The 20540-nt window shown below is 37.4% G+C and overlaps 3 protein-coding genes across 3 annotated transcripts in view; 1 reads left to right on the top strand and 2 right to left on the bottom strand.

The window, feature by feature from the left end:
- The window catches only part of abl1 (c-abl oncogene 1, non-receptor tyrosine kinase), a 61004-nt gene extending 54082 nt beyond the window's left edge, over positions 1-6922 (bottom strand). The window contains exon 1 of the mRNA XM_059545637.1: positions 5684-6922. Coding sequence (XP_059401620.1) covers positions 5684-5819 — 136 coding nt within the window. The 5' untranslated portion in view covers positions 5820-6922. The remainder of the gene's footprint in view (positions 1-5683) is intronic.
- Positions 6923-9572: 2650 nt separating this feature from the next.
- exosc2 (exosome component 2) lies at positions 9573-12555 on the bottom strand. The gene is made up of 9 exons (XM_059540853.1): positions 12392-12555; positions 12046-12147; positions 11611-11656; positions 11430-11519; positions 11164-11229; positions 10297-10365; positions 10043-10219; positions 9834-9962; positions 9573-9734 (listed from the first exon to the last, which is right to left on the bottom strand). The coding sequence occupies exons 1-9, from the start codon at positions 12520-12522 to the stop codon at positions 9654-9656; spliced, it is 891 nt and encodes a 296-aa protein (XP_059396836.1). The 5' UTR covers positions 12523-12555; the 3' UTR covers positions 9573-9653.
- Positions 12556-13685: 1130 nt separating this feature from the next.
- Positions 13686-19360, top strand: spra (sepiapterin reductase a). Its single transcript, XM_059545624.1, has 3 exons — positions 13686-14116; positions 16296-16586; positions 18354-19360. Exons 1-3 carry the CDS (start codon positions 13813-13815, stop codon positions 18542-18544), a joined length of 786 nt encoding a protein of 261 aa, XP_059401607.1. The 5' UTR covers positions 13686-13812; the 3' UTR covers positions 18545-19360.
- The last annotated feature ends 1180 nt before the right edge of the window (positions 19361-20540 follow it).

Raw genomic sequence — 20540 nt, 5'->3', positions numbered from 1 at the left:
AGGGGAAATCTGGAGCAGACTGCTTTTACACAGATGACGAAGTATTTTACCAGGATGGGGAAGATCCATTTGAGGACTGGTATGTAACTTCAAATAACCTCTTTATCATTATAATTTATTATATCATACATCTTGAGTATGTATATGTTTTGGATTTTTAGTCAGATAGCGATTGAGGCATGAAATATTTGTTTTAGTGTACCATACTACTCTTTCCCTGTAAACTCAGTTCAAGAGTGGTGTGCAATTTGTTTCAATAGACTGACTTACTCAACTAAGTAAACTGCTCAGGTCAAGAGAGGTGAAATGTGTTTTTAGTGTACAGTGGAGTTTCATAGGGTTACATGAGTTTATAGGAGTTATTTTTTCTACATTGAATTTTGACACAAAAAAAGCTTCCAGTTTGATTGTGTATTTGCTCTGATGCAGGATGCAGACAGGACAACTCGCCGCACACCCCTACCCATTGTCCCTTGGACCCAGCAAACCCTGCACACAAGCCTGCAGATGTCAGAAAGTACTGTGAGCACTGCAAGGCAAGCAAAGTGTACAACAAGACCTCCTGGCCTTGCTTTGCTCACTGGCATGCCTAGGACTGTTTGTAAAAAAAGTTAATTATTTAATTGTTCTTTACACATTTGATTAAACAATAACACATTTCTGTCAAGCAAAGAGTTTGAAAAAAAATTTTTTTTTCAAAAACTGTTCTATATTGTGTGTTTTTCAGTAATAAATGACAAAAAAAATCTAATTTTCGTTTTTGAAATTCTCTAGTTTATTGTACAATTTTTCACTCATACTTCCTTTATAAACACATTGCATGCATGCTTATGGTAGCTTAGGGTCTTCTGAATCCATCGATACCAAATACATGGTGGTCCATCATCATTACATATGGTTTATAAGCCGAAATGTAAAAATAGAGAAAACAGACCAAAAAGGGCTTAGTCCCAAAAATAAAAAAAAACGCCTAGGACTGTTTGTAAATAAAGTTAATTATTGAATTGTTCTTTACACATTTGATTGAACATTAACCCATTTCTGTCAAGCAAAGGGTTTGAAAAATATATTTTTGGGTCAAAAACTTTTCACTTTTGTTGTGTGAGGTAGGATTTTCAGTAATAAATGACAAAAATCTTATTTTCGTTTTTGAAATTCTCTAGTTTATTGTACAATTTTTCACTCATACTTCCTTTATAAACATATTGCATGCATGCTTATGGTAGCTTAGGGTCTTCTGAATCCATCGATACCAAATACATGGTGGTCCATCATCATTACATATGGTTTATAAGCCGAAATGTAAAAATAGAGAAAACGGACCAAAAAGGGCTTAGTACCCTAAGGGTTAATATTCTCAAAAGAGTCTTTGAGACGATTATTTGACTATGATTTCACATTTCTTGTTTGCATGAAGGCTAAATGCAAATAAAAGGTGAACATTAAGTTATTTGGGCTGGGTGTTTTTTTTATAAAATATTCTATGTTTATATATGAGGTGCCATACACTTGTCAAATTCATTTTTCATAATTTTATATGCACAGACATCTGTTGTGGGCATTCTTGGCAGTTTTTATGAGGCTTTTTTAATAGTGTTCATATCAATATTGGATATATATATCGTATTGACCAACAATAAGAAATATATTGTGATATAAATTTTGGTTATATCGTCCAGTCCTAGTTAAAAGCACATTTTAGTTCATATTCATGGTGTCTCAAAATAGCACAGTTGAGTACACTTAGATGATCTTAAGTTTACCTTAAGAAGTTCTAAAGTATAATTTTAAGTATATTAAGTACAAAAGTACTGCGCAAAAATAGTACATTATGGAAGTATACTTCTTTTTCACCTGGGGAAATACTCCAAAGAGAAGGGAAAAATTGAAATTGCATCGTAATTTACTCACTCCATGTCATCCAAGATGTTTACGTTTTTCTTTCTTCAGTCAAAAAGAAATTAAAATAAGTTTATGATGAAAACCTTCCAGGATTTTTCTCCTAATAGTGGACTTCAACGGCTACCAAACGGTTGAAGTTCAAAATTACGGTATCAGTGCAGCTTCAAAAGGCTCAATATAGCTATTTTATTTTATTAGAACAAAAATGAAAATAAAAAAGCTATATTGTAATTATTTAATTAATGTAGTATATATTATTAAGAAAATAGGTGGAGCAAAAGATGCAATGTTGCTATGTGACTTTGCTTTGGAACCTTCAGAACACTTTAAAAATGGACTTTGCTGACTATCGATTTTGGATAGATTCAAATAAATTTGTATTGTAGTCATTCAATTTAATTAGTATTGTAGATGATTTGGTGTCAAAAAGTAAAGCAAAAGCTAATATATATAATAAATTGGTCTTAGTTTGTTTTAGAATTGTTCTGTTTTTCATTAAAAATAAACATTTGAACAAAACAGAGAATGTGAAGTTGAACTGAACTGGCCGACAAACACAGCCATGCACGGACAGCATGAAGAAATCAAGCATGTTGTGATAGAATAACCAATACTATCAGCCACAGAATGACAAACACAATTAGAGGAGACCCGTAAAAGCACATGACATCTGATCGTCACCAACATCAGCTATTCTTACACCATACAAGCACTGGATGATACAAACCGCAGCTACACTATCAGCTCGAATCAGTCCATTAATACAGCAGAACCTCACTTCTGAAGGACTGTGAGAATAACTGTAAAAACACACGACCCAGAGCACTCGCTCCTATGACCAGATTACATCAGCAGCACGTCGCTGACAGGTCGCTACATGTCTGCACTGTCTGAACACATCCGTCTTTAATCACAGCAGAAAACACTGCAGCACTGCCACAGTTTCATCCATCTGTCTGCACTCATCAGTACATAAGAGTCATTCAGCACACGACCTTACAGAGCGACTAATGAAGCCTACCAGGGACTGAGCCAGCAAGCCATTAGCTATAGCCTGAACCACTACAACACAATCTGAGAGCCTGGTTCAAAGGTCAATACCAATAATTAGAAAGTAGGGTGACCAATATCACGCTGCTCTAACAGCACAGATACATTACAGTTCAAAAGATTTGTGTGAAAGGAATTATTAATTTTATTTAGAGATGCATGATATTTCAAAATAAAAGCGATAACACTGACTGTGATTTAGATTTAATAAATATATGCTTCATTACCATGTTTCAGTGTCTTGGTTTATTTACTGCAAATCAATCCATTCAGAGATGTTTATATCATGAGCTGTATGCGTGCAAGTGAACACAGAGGCAAGCCTCACGCTGAAACTGGCAACATGTTGTTATTTGCCACCAACCCCCTTTAAAATAAAAGCATGATGGTCATTGTTTAAACATTTGGAAATTACACTAGTTTTTATTACCCAATTTTTCAAAATTTACACTGTACAGTCGTGGCCAAAAGTTTATTGGAAATTGGAAAAGTTGCTGCTTAAGTTTTTATAAAAGCAATTTGCATATACTCCAGAATGTTATGAAGAGTGATCAGATGAATTGCATAGTCCTTCTTTGCCATGAAAATTAACTTAATCCCAAAAAAACCTTTCCACTGCATTTCATTGCTGTCATTAAAGGACCTGCTGAGATCATTTCAGTAATCATCTTGTTAACTCAGGTGAGAATGTTGACGAGCACAAGGCTGGAGATCATTATGTCAGGCTGATTGGGTCAGAATGGCAGACTTGACATGTTAAAAGGAGGGTGATGCTTGAAATCATTGTTCTTCCATTGTTAACCATGGTGACCTGCAAAGAAACGCGTGCAGCCATCATTGCGTTGCATAAAAATGGCTTCACAGGCAAGGATATTGTGGCTACTAAGATTGCACCTAAATCAACAATTTATAGGATCATCAAGAACTTCAAGGAAAGAGGTTCAATTCTTGTAAAGAAGGTTTTAGGGCGTCCAAGAAAGTCCAGCAAGCGCCAGGATCGTCTCCTAAAGAGGATTCAGCTGCGGGATCGGAGTACCACCAGTGCAGAGCTTGCTCAGGAATGGCAGCAGGCAGGTGTGAGCGCATCTGCACGCACAGTGAGGCCAAGACTTTTGGAAGATGGCCTGGTGTCAAGAAGGGCAGCAAAGAAGCCACTTCTCTCCAAAAAAAACATCAGGGACAGATTGATCTTCTGCAGAAAGCATAGTGAATGGACTGCTGAGGACTGGGGCAAAGTCATATTCTCCAATGAAGCCCCTTTCCGATTGTTTGGGGCATCTGGAAAAAGGCTTGTCCGGAGAAGAAAAGGTGAGCGCTACCATCAGTCCTGTGTCATGCCAACAGTAAAGCATCCTGACAGACATCATTCATGTGTGGGGTTGCTTCTCATCCAAGGGAGTGGGCTCACTCACAATTCTGCCCAAAAACACAGCCATGAATAAAGAATGGTACCAAAACACCCTCCAACAGCAACTTCTTCCAACAATCCAACAACAGTTTGGTGAAGAACAATGCATTTTCCAGCACGATGGAGCACCGTGCCATAAGGCAAAAGTGATAACTAAGTGGCTCGGGGACCAGAATGTTGAAATTTTGGGTCCATGGCCTGGAAACTCCCCAGATCTTAATCCCATTGAGAACTTGTGGTCAATCCTCAAGAGGCGGGTGGACAAACAAAAACCCACTAATTCTGACAAACTCCAAGAAGTGATTATGAAAGAATGGGTTGCTATCAGTCAGGATTTGGCCAGAAGTTGATTGAGAGCATGCCCAGTCGAATTGCAGAGGTCCTGAAAAAGAAGGGCCAACACTGCAAATACTGACTCTTTGCATAAATGTCATGTAATTGTCGATAAAAGCCTTTGAAACGTATGAAGTGCTTGTAATTATATTTCAGTACATCACAGAAACAACTGAAACAAAGATCTAAAAGCAGTTTAGCAGCAAACTTTTTGAAAACTAATATTTATGTAATTCTCAAAACTTTTGGCCACGACTGTATGTATTTATTTATTTATAAATTATATAATATTAAACCACAAAAATTATAATGGCACAGTCATTAAATTGGTCAAAAACTTTGTGAATGTGACCTATGAAAACTCATTTCAATGGTTACGGAAAGAATCCATTAATGAACAACATTATTCTTCAAGTTGTTCCCAAATCGTTCAGCCCAAATACTCCAAAATAAATACACCCATACATAAATCGGAGAAAAAATTAGGCTACTTTTCAGCTTATTTAGAAAATTACTTTTATTTTCTTTGCAGATGTACTTCCCACCAAAATCATTCCACTAACTCTAAAATTATTAATTCTTTCATAATATAGCTATTCAAGTCATCTTGTAATTTTTTTTAGAACAGTATATAAATATAAAAAATTTGCAATGTCAGTTTTTTCCCAATATTGTGCAGCCCTAATTTTATTTATGCGAGTTTGCATTAAATATAACAATATTGCTATATTTTTTTTACAATATTCAGACTAAAAAAAAATCAGAAAACAGCGAACAAGCGAAGCTGTGACTCTGCTGATCTCAAACAGGCAAAATATTTGTTGGTTTATCAGTTGCTGCCCTTGTCAGTCCGCACACTGAAGGACAGAAGCCTGTGGATGGATGAACTTTATGAATGACACACCTGTAGACATGCAGTCACATGACCTGGTATGTATATAGGTGAACAGCAGAGGTTATTACATCTCAAGTGTGTGAAGCTGGACTCACCGTGGACGGTGAACACATTGAAGGGCTGCGCTCCCTGTCGTGAGGTCTCTCTCTTCCCTGCTCCCTTGATGAAGGGCAGCGCCGGCAGACTCGGCCTCCTCTGGTCCCCGACCAACTTCCCTGGCTGCTGCCCCATAAGGGACACACAGCGGATGAGGATCACACTCCAGCAGCTAGAGATGAGCAGGACGTTACTGAATACAGCAAGACGGGGACAGTCCAGTCTGCTCCTCTGTGCGAGTCATGCATCGACTGCTGGATAACTGATTTCAGAACAGATCACTGCTTTAAAAGCTCAAACTGCATACAAGCAGATGTAAAAGAGCAGTGTGTTTCAATGCACTGAGGGATTAAAAGTAATGTCATTCTCACACAACAGAAAGTGACGAGGACGGTGCACCCGTTTCTGGGGTCAGAATCAATGCATGAGGATGCTCCAGTCCCCCTCACTGAAATCTCCAGCGCAAATACACTGAAAACATCAACTCTGTGCACAGTCGTGTTGAGCTGTCAATCATGGTGACGTCACATCAATATGAACGGCTCCCATCACAAACCACTGACACATCAGACATGTCAATAATTAATTCCCATGTCCTGATGCGTTACAGTCCAATAAATGCTAAACAAATGCTAAAACGATGTGTGTATCTTTGGTAGTGATTGGTAGACGAGTCTGTAGTGTCATTCAGTATCAGTCAGTAGTTATTCTTACACATCTGCTTCATCTGTAAACGAGTAAATCGTCGTCACTGACGTAAATAACTCAGAATTAAACGCTTTCAGATGGAGTTAATGAAACACAAGTAATAATAGATACGAAATAAGAGTCATATAACGGTCTGAACCCTAACAGAAACACTCAAACGCGCTTCCGCACATATTTATCACGATTTAACCATCGGTTCAGGTAACTTTGATTTGTAGTGTTTAGTTGGAGTTTGTTTGAGTTGTAGTTGCTAAAGTCTCTCGTCACTTCCGCGTGTCTCTCTCTCCTCGCGCGTTCCACAGGCGACCGTAAACTCTCTCCGCTTCGTCCTTACGTATCTCCTGTCGGGCTCGTTTCCTCACCGAACAACCGCTGGACTCTTCCGCAGTCTTTTAATGCCGATTCTTGTCATGTTTCATAACTTCCAGCACTTTTCTTGGAGTCGTTCGTCGTTGCAGGAACCGCCATATTCACGCACGCGAGCTGCGCTCGTGACGTCACACACCTCGTTCTTCCGCCAACAATCGCTTCAGAATCAAGAATTTATTATTATTATTAATCCCCTTATGAACATGATTGATAATTATGAGAATGTTTTAACTTATGAACCATTTATTCTAACCCACAGTTGTCCTGTCGAATTTAAGGGCTTTCATTCTGTTATTAAACTAAAGCTATTCCTCTTAGCCTTCAGCTTGTTAAAAGTCTATAATAGCTCTATACTAATGAATAATCTAAAACATTAAATGATGCTGAGCTGACTGATAAAATATGCAATAATAAACATATTTTAACTATTTTTCAAAGACAAAATGAAATATCTCTTAGATGATTTTATTTGAAACTCTGTTATTGATAATATTAATTGAAATACTGCTATACCTTTAAATATTGTATCAGTAATAAAACTAAATAAGTACCTTTTAAAAATAATTTCAAGATACTCTGATATTAATGCTTTATGTTACTTTTATAAAAGTGAGAGAGAGCTGGTGACTCATTTTTTCTTTGAATGTAAAATTATTCAAAACTTTTGGAGGGAATAGGCAAATTTTATTTTTAATTTAGTAAAGATTCTACATTAAATTATATTATTGTGTATTATGAAAACAAAGCTAACAAAATTCGTAAATATGTTGTTAATTTATTTACATTGCTGGCAAAATTTTATATACATAAGGAAAGATGTTTAAATCCATCCACATTGTTTATGTTGTTTATAGCTGAATTCGATCGTTTTGTGTCTTCTATGGAATTGTTAAAAAACAAAACGTCATTATGTTTAAAATATTGTGATAGAATTGTTGGATCCCGTTACAACTAAGACTATATTATTTTATGCTATGATTTGTTCGGTACTTGTTTCTCCCTTTAATAAAATAAATAAATAACAATAATAAATTGTATTATAATTTTATTAATAATAATAATAATCGCTTCAGTTCCTAGACTTTTAAGAACAATGGCTTTGGCTTCATCTGGACTGAAAGACTGAAGGACCCTGGATTGTTGTTGTATTGATATATGATTTGACAATGATGACAATTGTTTTTTGTTTTTTGTTTTTTTACTCAAGTATTCAATTAGGAAAAGAAAAAAAAATCCCATTCCTTGATATTGTTTAATATCCGATTGTACTTTTATTTGTTATTTTTATATGTCTACTTGCCCCATGCACATTTTATTTATTTAGTAATATTTTTATTTCTCTTTCCTTTGTTTATTTTGATTTGTTTAGCATTATTTATTTATCCCTGGGCAGGATGTTGTTAAAAAATTTCAATACTCCATTACAAACAATACAATAAATATATTATTACATCACACTCCAGAAATAAACAATCTGGTCAGTGATCGCATATTTGATTTTCCTTAAGCCATACTTTAAGTTGTCTCTCTAAAAATACTAAATGTTGTACACTCTCTAATATAATAAGCAGGTATTGAATTCCATCTTTCTTGATATATGGATTAAACAAATTTAAATCTATATTTTTGCAATTGAAAAAAAAATCGCTTCAGTTCTTTTTAACAAAAACTACTTTTAGATGGAAAAATAATAAAGCTGCAAATAAGTTTATTATTATTACCCCAATTCCCCCAGGCTGTATTTGTAGATCTTTAAAAACAATTATATTAATTTACTAAAAGCTCATCAATAATATCAGATATATGATCATAATTTTTTACTCAAAAGTTTTTACACTTTTGTCTTCAATTAAGAAACGAATTTAGTTTGCAGTTTTAAACTGTGTGCTAACCACTAAAAGGAGTGGATTTTTTTTTTTAACTTGATTATGATATCTACTTCATAAATAAGTTGCAAATGTGTTTGTAATGTGATTGTGACTATTACCGCCCTCTAGCGGCCTGATACTGCAGCACACGAATAAACCACAGAGACTCTCAAATATCAACACTACACTAATTCGACAAGCAAAGTGTCTGAATTGAGAAATTACACGTGCAAATTCATCACTAGTATAACTGCACATACACAATCTTCCATTACTGTTTCTAACAATGATAAGAAGTGCTATAAGATGAAAATTGTGTTAAAGGAACAGTTCTCCCGAAAAAAGACACTTTCTGAAAATAAAGCTTACTCCAGTGATAAAGTCCATCACTTCTCAAATTAAAATCCACCTTTCTTTAATTTGTTGAGAACTGTTTTGTGTTGTAAACGGTGCTTGATCTTTGCATATTTCTCTGCTGATTCAGACCAGATGACTTTTTCACTGGAGGAAGCCTAATTATGGACTCATATTTCAGATAGAAGCATTTGACTTCACAAGACGTTAATTGATGGACTGAAGTGGTGTGGGTTACTGTGATGTTTTTAATCTGCGTTTGGACTCTTATTCTGACGGCACCCATTCACTGCAGAGGATCCATTGTTGGGCAAATGATGGAATGCTACATTTCTGCAAATCAGTACATTTTCAGTAGATTCAAAATTTTGTGGGTGAACTTTTAATTTAACACACTTTTATCCAAAGTGACTTACATTGCAATCAAGGTACACTTTTACCATTTATTAGTTTCCCTGGGGATTGAACCCATGACCTTAGCGTTCGTACCTCCATGCTCTGGTTTGAGCTATTCTACCTTTGGCATTACTGTTGGGTTTCAGATACTGTGCATGATTGGTTTCTGTTCGCACGAACCAATAAAAGCCACTTGTTTTCTGACAAACTCCTTTATTCCAACATAATAAACTATACAAGGGTTTATATGAAACATCAAATGACAGTCAGCTGTTTATCCTTCGTGCTCCACGAGGCGCTGCCTTGTTTCCAGAATGATCTCCTCCATGATCTCTGGCTTCAGGATATCTTTAATCTGCAAGGAAACAAAGCGAGACGCAAAGCTTCACGCTTCATGGACATGCATGTAGAGCTCGATGATACATTACGTGATGAGAAATCCTATCAATTATACCTGGTGTGTAAGAGATGCTTCGTAGCAGTAAAGCACGCTTGTGTCGTACAGCAAAACCTTATGAGCCGCAAGAGCCAACAAACAGTTCCTGAGCCTGGAAATCACCTCCCGATCGGCCAAAGACACGGGCTGAGCGAGAGAAACCATGTGTTTAGGGACTGCTCTCTGTATTGTTAGTGTGGTTTGGTGAGCAGCAGCAGAAGGCTGACCTCCATGCTGGTGTAATATCCTCCGGCCTCCTCGTCCTGGTGTCCCGGCGTGGGATACAGCCACACATAGCCGTTGTTGCCCAGGATTATAGAGGCGCCGCACGGCAGGTTGTGGAAATGAGTCTTCTGTCTCTTCACTATCGACGGTGACACGAGCACCAGCACACCCTGACCCAGCTGACAGAACAAACACAGCATCATTCACACTCCTCTCACAACGCTCCGGTTAATACAGTGATGGGCGTCATCCTCACCTTGCCGTACTTCAAACTGCGTGTGTGCAGAGAGAGAGCGCCATCTGAGAAGATTGACTGAACCTCTGCCTTTGAAAGGGGTTAAGGAACATAATTACAATAATAATAAATCTGATCTAAGCGAAAATCAAGACAGTAAGAATCACAAACAACTGCACTTCCTCAATCAGGCAAGACATTTAATGCATGATGAGAATTGAATAATGAAACAAATCTTTAGATGAAGATATTTGAGAGATGGCACAAGAATCACATTTTGATGATGGACTATAAAACAAATCGTATTGCTTTGGGAAAACAGTATAGTTACTTCAGGATTATTTATATACTATATCAACATTAGCTTTTGTTTTTATATTGTCAATTTTCACTTTCATTCTACTCCATGTTTTATGTGCTTTTATCACATTTAAGAATTCTTCTATTCTGAAGATTTTGATTTTGATTGACGTTTTACTATTTTTTTGTAGTGTGCTTTTGTCCATTTTTTTATATTTCTATTCAGATTCGTTTTTTATTTCAGTTTTTGCCATTTTTAATATGCTTGTCATTTTAATTAGTTTTTGTTTATAAAATGTATATTTAGCTTTATAATTTGCAGTAATTTTAGTTTAACTTCAACTACTAAACTACGTATTTTATTTGAGGTTGTTGCCAAGGCAATGTTTCTCATTTTTCTTTAAGTTTTTTAAGTTTGTCATCTTTACATCGAATGTCAGATTTATTTCAATTACTGAAATGATGTGTGAGATTTTCATTTTTTCAGTTCACAATAACAGTAACTGATTGGAAATGAATGAGGATCAATCAGAGCAGGACCGTGAAAGAAGCAAGCAGAGGATGATTTCCTGACTGATGTGAGGATACACTGATGAGATCTCCTTCCTGAAGATAGTCTCTCATGGCCAGCTCGTCCTGCGCTGATCGCCTTCTCTGAGACACAGACAACAACATCTCATTCTCTTGGACTCCTACGAACACTTAGATGTTGGTTCTATGGGCACTTCATCTCAGACTCCTGCTGTAACTACTAGTATATGCCTGGCCAAAGGCATGACTGTGTTTGAGGTCTAGTCAGTGTTTGATCTATGATCTTGGGAAGAACACATGTTCTGGCTGTGTAATATCCTCACCAGCTCTCCTCCGGGCAGATTGACGGAGGACAGCAGCAGCACTGAATCCAGACGAGAATTAGTCTCGACTTTCCATCGCTTCTGCTGCACCTGGACCATCAGAGACACATCATCATCATCATCATCAGAGAGCCTCGACTACCAGAGACAGATCTCTCTCAGAACACTGACCAATACACACCTCTGTGATTCTGCCAATGACCACATCGCCAACCTCACCGTTATACCTGCGGAGTAAGAGAAACACGGTGAGTGTGTGTGTGTGTGTGTGTGAGAGAGAGAGAGAGTGTGAGTGAGAGTTTGAGAGCATGTGATGCAGCACAGTGTAAATGCAGTGTAAAGCCCTATTCGGACGGGATTAGTTTAACATAGGGACGTGGGGTAAAGCAATTTTTATCAGAGCTTCTCTGTGATTTTAGTCCCGTCCGAATGCTCCATGTCAGTAATCATTACGGACAATGTCAGTAAAGATTACGGCGACTTTTACCTTCTGTAAAAAGGTCCGGAGAAATTACCTCAGGTAATACTAGTCCCGTGCGAATAGACCATAAGTGTGTACCTGGTCTTCAAGTGTGTGTGTGTGTGTGTGTGTGTGAGTGAGTGAGTGAGTGAGTACCTGGTCTTCAGTGGTCTCACACAGATGAGTTTGTTGACTCGTTCCACTTCTCCAGCCACTGAAGCCGTGAGTCTGTCTTCATCCATGTATGTGCCATGGCCCCTGAGGAAGAGGAGGAGTTTCACACACACATTCTCGACACATGACTGATGCTTCTAATACAAAAACGATCTCATTCTACATGAATAGTCAATTATTTTACAGAAACAAAACTGGCATTACCTATTATTACCGTCTTAACTCAGGCCTTTAATATAAGCTAATATTTACAGACGTGTGCACGTGAGTCAGATTGTAACTCTCATCAGCACAGACTGTTTTCGCTCATGTAAGGACAGGTTTTTACCTCATGAAGCCCGTGTCAGATGTGATGACATCGCCAGGAACCACCAGATGTTTGTCGTCGCGGTTGGACTGTGATGCTGCCGGTGAAACGGGTTTGTGGACCGCTGGGAGCCTCATCTCCACCGACGCCATGCTTTACACCGGATTCATGCAAAATGGCAGAGCGCGCGACCCGATTTCATAATAAAAGCTCAACTGTCTTCGTTTGAATCATTAATGAATTGACTTAATCTGGGAAAAAATATTCTTTGTTATTGTTTTCTTGACAATTTTCTTTCCTGTTTGACACTGTAAAGCTGATTTGAGACAATCGTTTTGTATAGAGTGCTATACAAATACTGTTCAAGGTGACTTGACTTATTTAAAATCATTAATTAATCAGCATTTGATACTGAATTATTAATTAGTGTAATAAAAATCAACAACTCAATTAAATATATTTATTTTTTAATTTGTGGTGTAAAATCGGTGAGCTTTTATTTTGTAATAAGATGAGTGCCCGCATTGATTTTTATTATAAAACTGATTAAGGTGGATTTATAAAGTGGATATGGTTTGATGGTGTACATTTAGTTCACAATAGTACACCATCAATATACATTCTTTCAGGTAAAATAAATAAAAAATAATAATAATGCAAAAAAAAAGTGTTTTCAAGTTTGAGACAGCCTACTTTGCACAGTCATGCACTCAGAACTGTCACCTTCGTTTAATACAAATAAACTGTAGAATATTAACGTAAAAAGTTGGTTTGTTTTAATCTGAAATCTTCCGGAGGCGTCACGAATCGCGATTTGGGATGCACCTTAAAATGAGACTTAGGTCTCTGCAGAGCAAAAGTGACCGTTTATCACCTTGTGGGTGTTTTCAAACTGCTGGGTGTTTCTAAATCATGCAATCTAAATGATCCCCCTTACCCAACCCCACCCCTAAACCTAACGTCACTATGACGTCAACCAATCAGGTATCATGGTGTAAAAACACCCTGATCTGGTAACTCCCATTACTTTCCTGCAGAGACCTATACTTGCTTAAAACTGGAGCATTGTGCAGTGTATTATGGGCTGGCAAGGGTTGGTAAACATCCAGACAGCAGATGTTTGTGTGGAGAATTAGAAACCGTGAAGCATGTAATTTAGTGTGAAATTCTTCAGGCAGCAACAAACCGCATGATCTGATCTGTTGGAATCCAGAGTCTCGTCTTTATCTTTAAAATCGATTCTTGAAAATAAAGAATATCAAACAACAAAGGTTTTTATACGTTTTTTACTCCATACTGGTCTTTATTTGAGGATTTAATCTATGAGATGGAGTTCTTCAGATGAACTGAGGGGGGCAGTAATACGTCTTTGAAGCGTCTAAGCTACCGCAAATCACACAAGAAGAAGAAGCGCGCGCGTGTCCGACTCGTTCACAAGAGAGATGAGCGCTGTTTCGGGTTTCGGTAAAGCGCTGGTCATCATCACCGGAGCGTCTAAGGGCTTCGGCCGGGCTCTGGCTCTGTCCATCGCGCCTTGTCTGGCGGCGGGCTCGGCTCTGATCCTCGCGGCCCGATCCGATGACAGACTGCAGGAGCTGAGAGCGGATCTGTCCCGCGGTGAGTCCGGGCTCACGGTCCGCTGCGTCGCAGCTGATTTAGGGTGTCAGGCGGGTGTAGATAGAGTAATCGACGAGATCAGAGACATCCATCCGGACATCCATCATCTGCTACTCTTCAATAATGCAGGTGCGAGTATTCTCACAAACTTAATTTTCTACATTAGTTTTCCGCTCCCTTGAACTACACATTTGCATCCGATGTACAACAGTTGCTTAAAAATTCTTTTTTTTTTTGTCTGAAATCGTGCACCTTGGTAATTCATAAAAGTCTGGTCAATGGCTACTGTAACTTCGAGAGCCAATAAAAGCATAGCAGGTAACGTTAACACAAAATTAATACATTAGCTCCTGACGATATATTTAGGTCTTATGAACCGAAATTATGAAGGTAAAACAGTGGCAAAACTCGAGAGTTTGTTGGTTTGAATGTGAACATTTTATGAATCACCAGGACCACAACTTCAGCTAAAAAAATTATTTACTGTTCTACTGAAGAAAAAAAGTCATCTACATTAGTAAATTAACAGCAAACGTTCATTTTTGGGTGAACTGTCACTTAATTGCGCTGTGATATGAGTTGAGTGTGTCTTGTATGGAATTACATTTGCTTCAATAAAAATGAACGAAACTTTATAAAACTGAACGTAACTTTTTCAGAAACTATCAAAAATATGCCATTACAAAAGAAGAAAAACACAATGAAAATGAAAAAAATTAACACGTTTGCACAAATGTAACAGGCTCTTCAAATATGCTTCATTTTTGTTAATTTTTTTCAAAGATTCGTTTTCGCTGATCGTGGATTCTGAATGCATTGCCACAGACTTTGCTTTTGCTTCGCAGTTTTTCGTTTGGAGTTTTGACACAAACCTCTCGTGGGGGCGGGGTTAACGGTGATCTACTCTGATTGGATAGTGAGCTTTTGATGGACAGCTGCTCTCTGAGCGGGAAGTACAGACGTCAGTCAGTGGCGGCAGAGAGTGGCGCACATATTTGAAAGCTCTCACTGTGATTTGTATTACTAAATATGTAAATAATATTTGATGAGCTCTTGTCCTTCAAGGCAGTTTGGCCTGTGTTACTGAATGACAATAATTACTCGCAACAACTGTTGCACACTGTAACATTAAAAACTTGTATTGATGTTATTGGTTACTTCAATAACACAAGCTTATTTCAAGCTGCCTTGAAGGACAAGCGGAGGAGGAAGATGACACCGCTCCGTATCTCCTCGTGAGAGCTCATCTTTACAGACTGAGATGATCGAAGGTCAAATATTATTTACATATTTAGTAATACAAGGCATGACGTAGTGCATACAAATCACCGCGAGAGCTTTTTTTTCTTTTTCTTTTTTTTTATTAATGCAGAGAACAAAAACGCACAAGTATAAACATACATCACATAATATCAACCACAAAAAAAAACAATAAAGAATAAAATGGAACTAAAGGAAAGAGGGCCAAAATCTAAACAAAATTGCACATGATCAAAGGCGGAGCAAATTCTAACAGTCCTTATAGCTTTCTTACTAGTAGACACTGAGATTACATTAAAATGGTTTTCCATTTCTTTTAGAAAAACAGAGAAGACAGGTTTACAGTTGGAGAATTTCCATTTGTGAATGAGAAATTTGTTTAGGAAAAAAATAATACTAATATAAAAAAAAAATAATAATACCCAAATATTATGTTTTTTTTCATATGTACTGAGAAGCCTGGCAAAATCTTACACTTGACAAACACACCAATGTCATCCCAAAGTTTCTGAGTGCAGTGACAGGACCAAAATAAGTGTTCAACTTAAAATAAATGTCTTTCACTTTGTCTGTGAAAAATAATTTTTGGGGTTGAGTCGAGACCAGATTTAATCACCGCGAGAGCTTTCAATATGCGCGGCGTGCGCCACTGAGTGACGTCTGTACTTCCCAGTCAGAGAGCACATGTCCATCAAAAGCTCACTATCCAATCAGAGATGATCACTGTTAACCCCGCCCCCATGAGAGGTTGTTGTCAAAACGCCAAACAAAAAACTGCGAAGCAAAAGCGAAATCTGTGGCAATGCATTCAGAATCCACGATCAGCGAAAACGAATCTTTGAAAAACATTAACAAAAATGAAGCATATTTGAAGAGCCTGTTACATTTGTGCAACTGTGCTAATTTTTTTCATTTTCATTGTGTTTTTATTCTTTTGTAATGGCATATGTTTGATAGTTTCTGAAAAAGTTACATTCAGTTTTATAAAGTTACGTTCATTATTATTGAACTAAATGTAATTCCATAGTCTTGTGTCCTGTGAACACAGCTTCTCTTGGGGATGTGTCGCGGTACTGTCATGATTTCACGGATGTGGATGAGGTGAACTCGTACCTGTCGCTGAATGTGAGCTCTGCGCTCTGTCTGACCGCGGGAGTTCTGCGCACGCTCCCACAGCGCACTGACCTGACGCGCGTCATTGTCAACATCAGCTCGCTGTGTGCACTCCAGCCCTTCCCGTCCTGGGTTCTGTACTGCAGCGGGAAAGCGGCCCGGGACATGATGTTCCGGGTGCTGGCGGAGGAAGAACCGGATCTCAGAGTCCTGAACTATGCACCAGGTATGAGATGATGACCAGACAGGGAGAAGTCACTGACTGTATGGACGCTTGTTTTAAAAAACAAGCAAGACTGTTGGAGTCTCTTTTTTGTGACTCTGAGTTTATGTCTCAGACTTTTTGAGGGAAGATCTAAACGCTGTAAGGAAAAGGCTTAATGTGTTATTAAACGCGTTGAATTCATATTCAGGGATCATCTGATTTTTTGTAGATCGTATACTTTATTAATATGATGTTTAGTGAGTTTGGTCTGTTAATATCACTGTATTAGTACATTAAACCACGTTAAGTGTTTTTCACGTCAAGCGTTTTAGAAGGTCCCGATGACCTCAAATTAGATGTATTGCCGCGTCACAGGAACCTTTTTGCAGCACATTTTGCATATCGGCTCATCTATATTCGCTGGTTCACCCTTTTCATTGGGTTGAAAGCCGAAATGTTCCCAAACTGGCGACATTAGGTTTTGGGACGAGATTGAGCGCCTCCCATAGTTTCTGCCGGCCTATTCAAAACAAACGAAGCACCATAAAGCTACAACGGCTCGCGAGAAAATGACAGTCGTAACCATATTGTATCATTAATTTATTTAACATTGGCTGCACAGTCACAAATTGAAAAAACAAAAAAAACTCTGCGGTTGCTATCTTTCCTCTGCGGTTTGCTTGTCAATAGGGCGGTATTACGATATTGCGGTTATCGCGACAGCCCTAGTTGTGGGTTCGAGTCTTGTAGAGGCCAGTGTTGTAGGTGTGGGGAGTCAATGTACAGCGCTCTCTCCACCCTTCAATCCCACGAGTGAGATGCCCTTGAGCAAGGCACAGAACACCCAACTGCTCCCCAGGCACCACAGCAAAAAATGGCTGCACACTGCTCCTGGTGTGTGTCACAGTGTGTGTGTGTGTGTGTGTGTGTGTTTTGAATGCACTTCACCACGTCACTTTCACAAATAACATTTAGACTGTTTCTGATTAAAAAAAAAACAAAACAGTAATTGATGTTATAAAATAAGGAGCATTTTTTGATTTTAAAGGTCTAAAGTTTTATAGCTTACATGAACAAAAAATCACAAACATGACGCTTGTGAATTAATTTTTTTTTATATATACTGATTTATTCACTATTGTGTAATATGTTTTATTTTTAAATCTCTAAACTATTTTGCTTTAGACCATCGACAAATTTTAAACCTTAAAATAAAATGTTAGGGTTAACTGCATCTTTCGGGGCGATTGATATAGTTTATTTACAGTTATTTTCAAAGCGTCAATGTACTTTCAAAAAACAATGTTATTTTAACAAATAAGTTCTTGTAAGAAAAACTAACCAAAATTAAAAATATTTTGCTAAAATCTTTGCACAGGAGAGACTTGTTGTTTCCAAAAAAAAAGGAAATATATCAGTAGCAGTATCGGCCAAATAAGTTGAAGAATATCTGCAAAAATCCAGTATCGTGCATCCCTACTCTTAAATCTTTAAAAACGTTATACTCTTTAAAATAGGATACCATATTTTTAGATTTTCTGGCCATTTTGTTCTCCAGAGCACAGATGCATGCACTGTGCCAGAAAATGATTGTGAAATGTGACTTTGGCTTTGATGAACTGTTTGATTACATTCTTACATGCATCATGGGTTTGCTACGCAGAGGTGGCACTGTTCAGTTATGATTCAAACTCATGCCATTGATGTTGAATATTTCAACTCTTTCTTTCTTACTTGAGTATCTTTCTTGTGCTCATCCTGTGACGTGTTGACTGTGGCGTCCCGCAGGGCCTCTGGACACAGACATGCAGCTGCAGGCGAGGAGCAGCTCTGCAGACGATGCTCTGAGGAACTCGTTCAGTGTCATGCACGCTCAGGGTCAGCTGCTCACCTGTGACCAGTCCATCAACAAACTCATCAAGGTCCTGCTGGAGGACAAATACACCTCAGGAGCACATCTGGACTTCTATGATTTATAGAGTTTGTGCCTTAAACAACCACTCTTTCTCTAGTGTTCATCCCATTTGAGAGCAGACACAGTAATGAAACTTATTTTCTGTAATGAACCAATGAATCTCATTTATGATCTCTAATTTCTGTCTGATATGTTCTTGTATTGTCAACCTTTGTTGTCATACCATACCTTGAAAAAATATCAATAAGCTCCACTGGTATCAGTGTATTGAAACTTCTTAAAATATTTACATTTATTCATTTAGCAGATGCTTTTATCCAAAGAGAGGAATACAGCAAGCGATTCAGGAACACGGGAAGTACTCAATACAAAGTTTCATACATTGTTCGGATTAGTACAAGTACTAGACGGAGGTATTATGAAAAGAGAAAGCAAAGGTTTTTTTACGATGCAGTCAGATATTCAGTATCGCTGTAGATCAGAAATTCATGTGAGTAATGAACCTGTGGTAATAGTGTGTTGATTTATTTGAGGTGTTTCATGAGCATTTTACGTTCACATTACTGCCACTGGACCAAAGGAAGAAAGCTCTCTGTCTGTGATCGTATGCCAAATGGTTCTTCATTATGTTCAAACTCATGATTGTTCACTGATATCGTTCTAGCTGCTGCTGTTTGTCATGTCATAAATACATGAATGCTTCCATCTATAAATGTCACTTACATTATTGAAGTCCAGACCAGCCTCTTTTTTTTTTTTATAATAATAAAAATTATTTTCTATAACTTGAAGTTTTTAAGAATGTTTTTCTGTAATCAGAACATATTTCATGTGTATTCTATTGATTATTATTATGAATAAAAATGTAATATTATGAATATGGCATTGTGAGTCATCTTATTACAAGGACAGCCTGAGTCTCTGTGGGTTTATATAAAGCATATTCTGTATTTGAGTCCGTTGACCTTTACAGCTAGTGTTTGTCGTCACTGGAATAAATGCTGTGTTCCTGCAGTGTTTCTCTCTTGTCATGTTTGTGCTGATTGTGTCCGGTGTCTCTGGATGCTTCTGCTCATATTCTTTCCACACTCCTAGTGTAAACAGTTGGGCGAAACATACGCAGATGTTTGGAGAGATGGTACTTTTTCCAAAAATCAATCATGTTTGGAAGCTCTGGATGTTACACACCTGATGTAAACCCTGTACATGTAAACCCTGACAAATAAGGAGCATTCTGTGTCAGGGAGCGCCTGGAGCTGCTTTCATAACGGCCTAATTTCTTAGAAATCATTCTTGGGAACGTCTTCAACTGTAGAATGTCTGAGGGGTTGATTTTATAGATTTCAGTTTTTTTTTTCATAATTTCTGATTTTCATCATTTCTAACTGTTTTTATTTGGCCTTTTACAAATTAAGGCCATAACGGTCTTAAATCGGAGGAGAAAGTCTTAAGATGTATTTACTTGATAATGAAATTGAAGACATGAATTCTTGTTTTCTGAGAGGTAAAAAAGAAGAGGTCTTTGGACACATTTACATGGATTTATCTGCACAAAATAATTGTTTTAGTTAAAATAACGTGGTTCACACTTTATATTAGGTGACTAAACTACTTTTTTTCTTTCTTTTTTTACTGTGTATCTAAATATTTTTCTGGACGTTTCCCACTCTGGGAAACAGTTTTGTTGATGGTATTTAAGTGGCACATATACAAGAATTTATCTAAATGCCAGTGGAGAAGTATGGGGTGTACATGAACATAACAAAATGGAACAAAAATCACAAAACCAATATTTACAAAACCACAAAGTTTACATATCCCTTGAAGAATATGCAAAATGTTAATAATTTTCACAAAATAAGAGGGATCATGAAAATTGCATGTTATTTATTTAGTAGTCTTGAATAAACAATTTCACATAATGGATGTTTATATATACTCCACAAGATAAAATAACTGAATTTATCAAAATTACCCTATTCAAAAGTTTACATACCCTTGTTTCAATTCCTGAATGATCAATTCTATTTTTTGTTTAGTGATAGTTGTTCATGAGTCCT

The sequence above is a fragment of the Carassius carassius genome, chromosome 4, assembly GCF_963082965.1.
Source record: "Carassius carassius chromosome 4, fCarCar2.1, whole genome shotgun sequence".
In the NCBI taxonomy this organism is placed as follows: domain Eukaryota; kingdom Metazoa; phylum Chordata; class Actinopteri; order Cypriniformes; family Cyprinidae; genus Carassius; species Carassius carassius.
The sequence above is the reverse complement of the archived record's forward strand: the minus strand, read 5'-3'. Positions and strand labels throughout refer to the sequence as shown.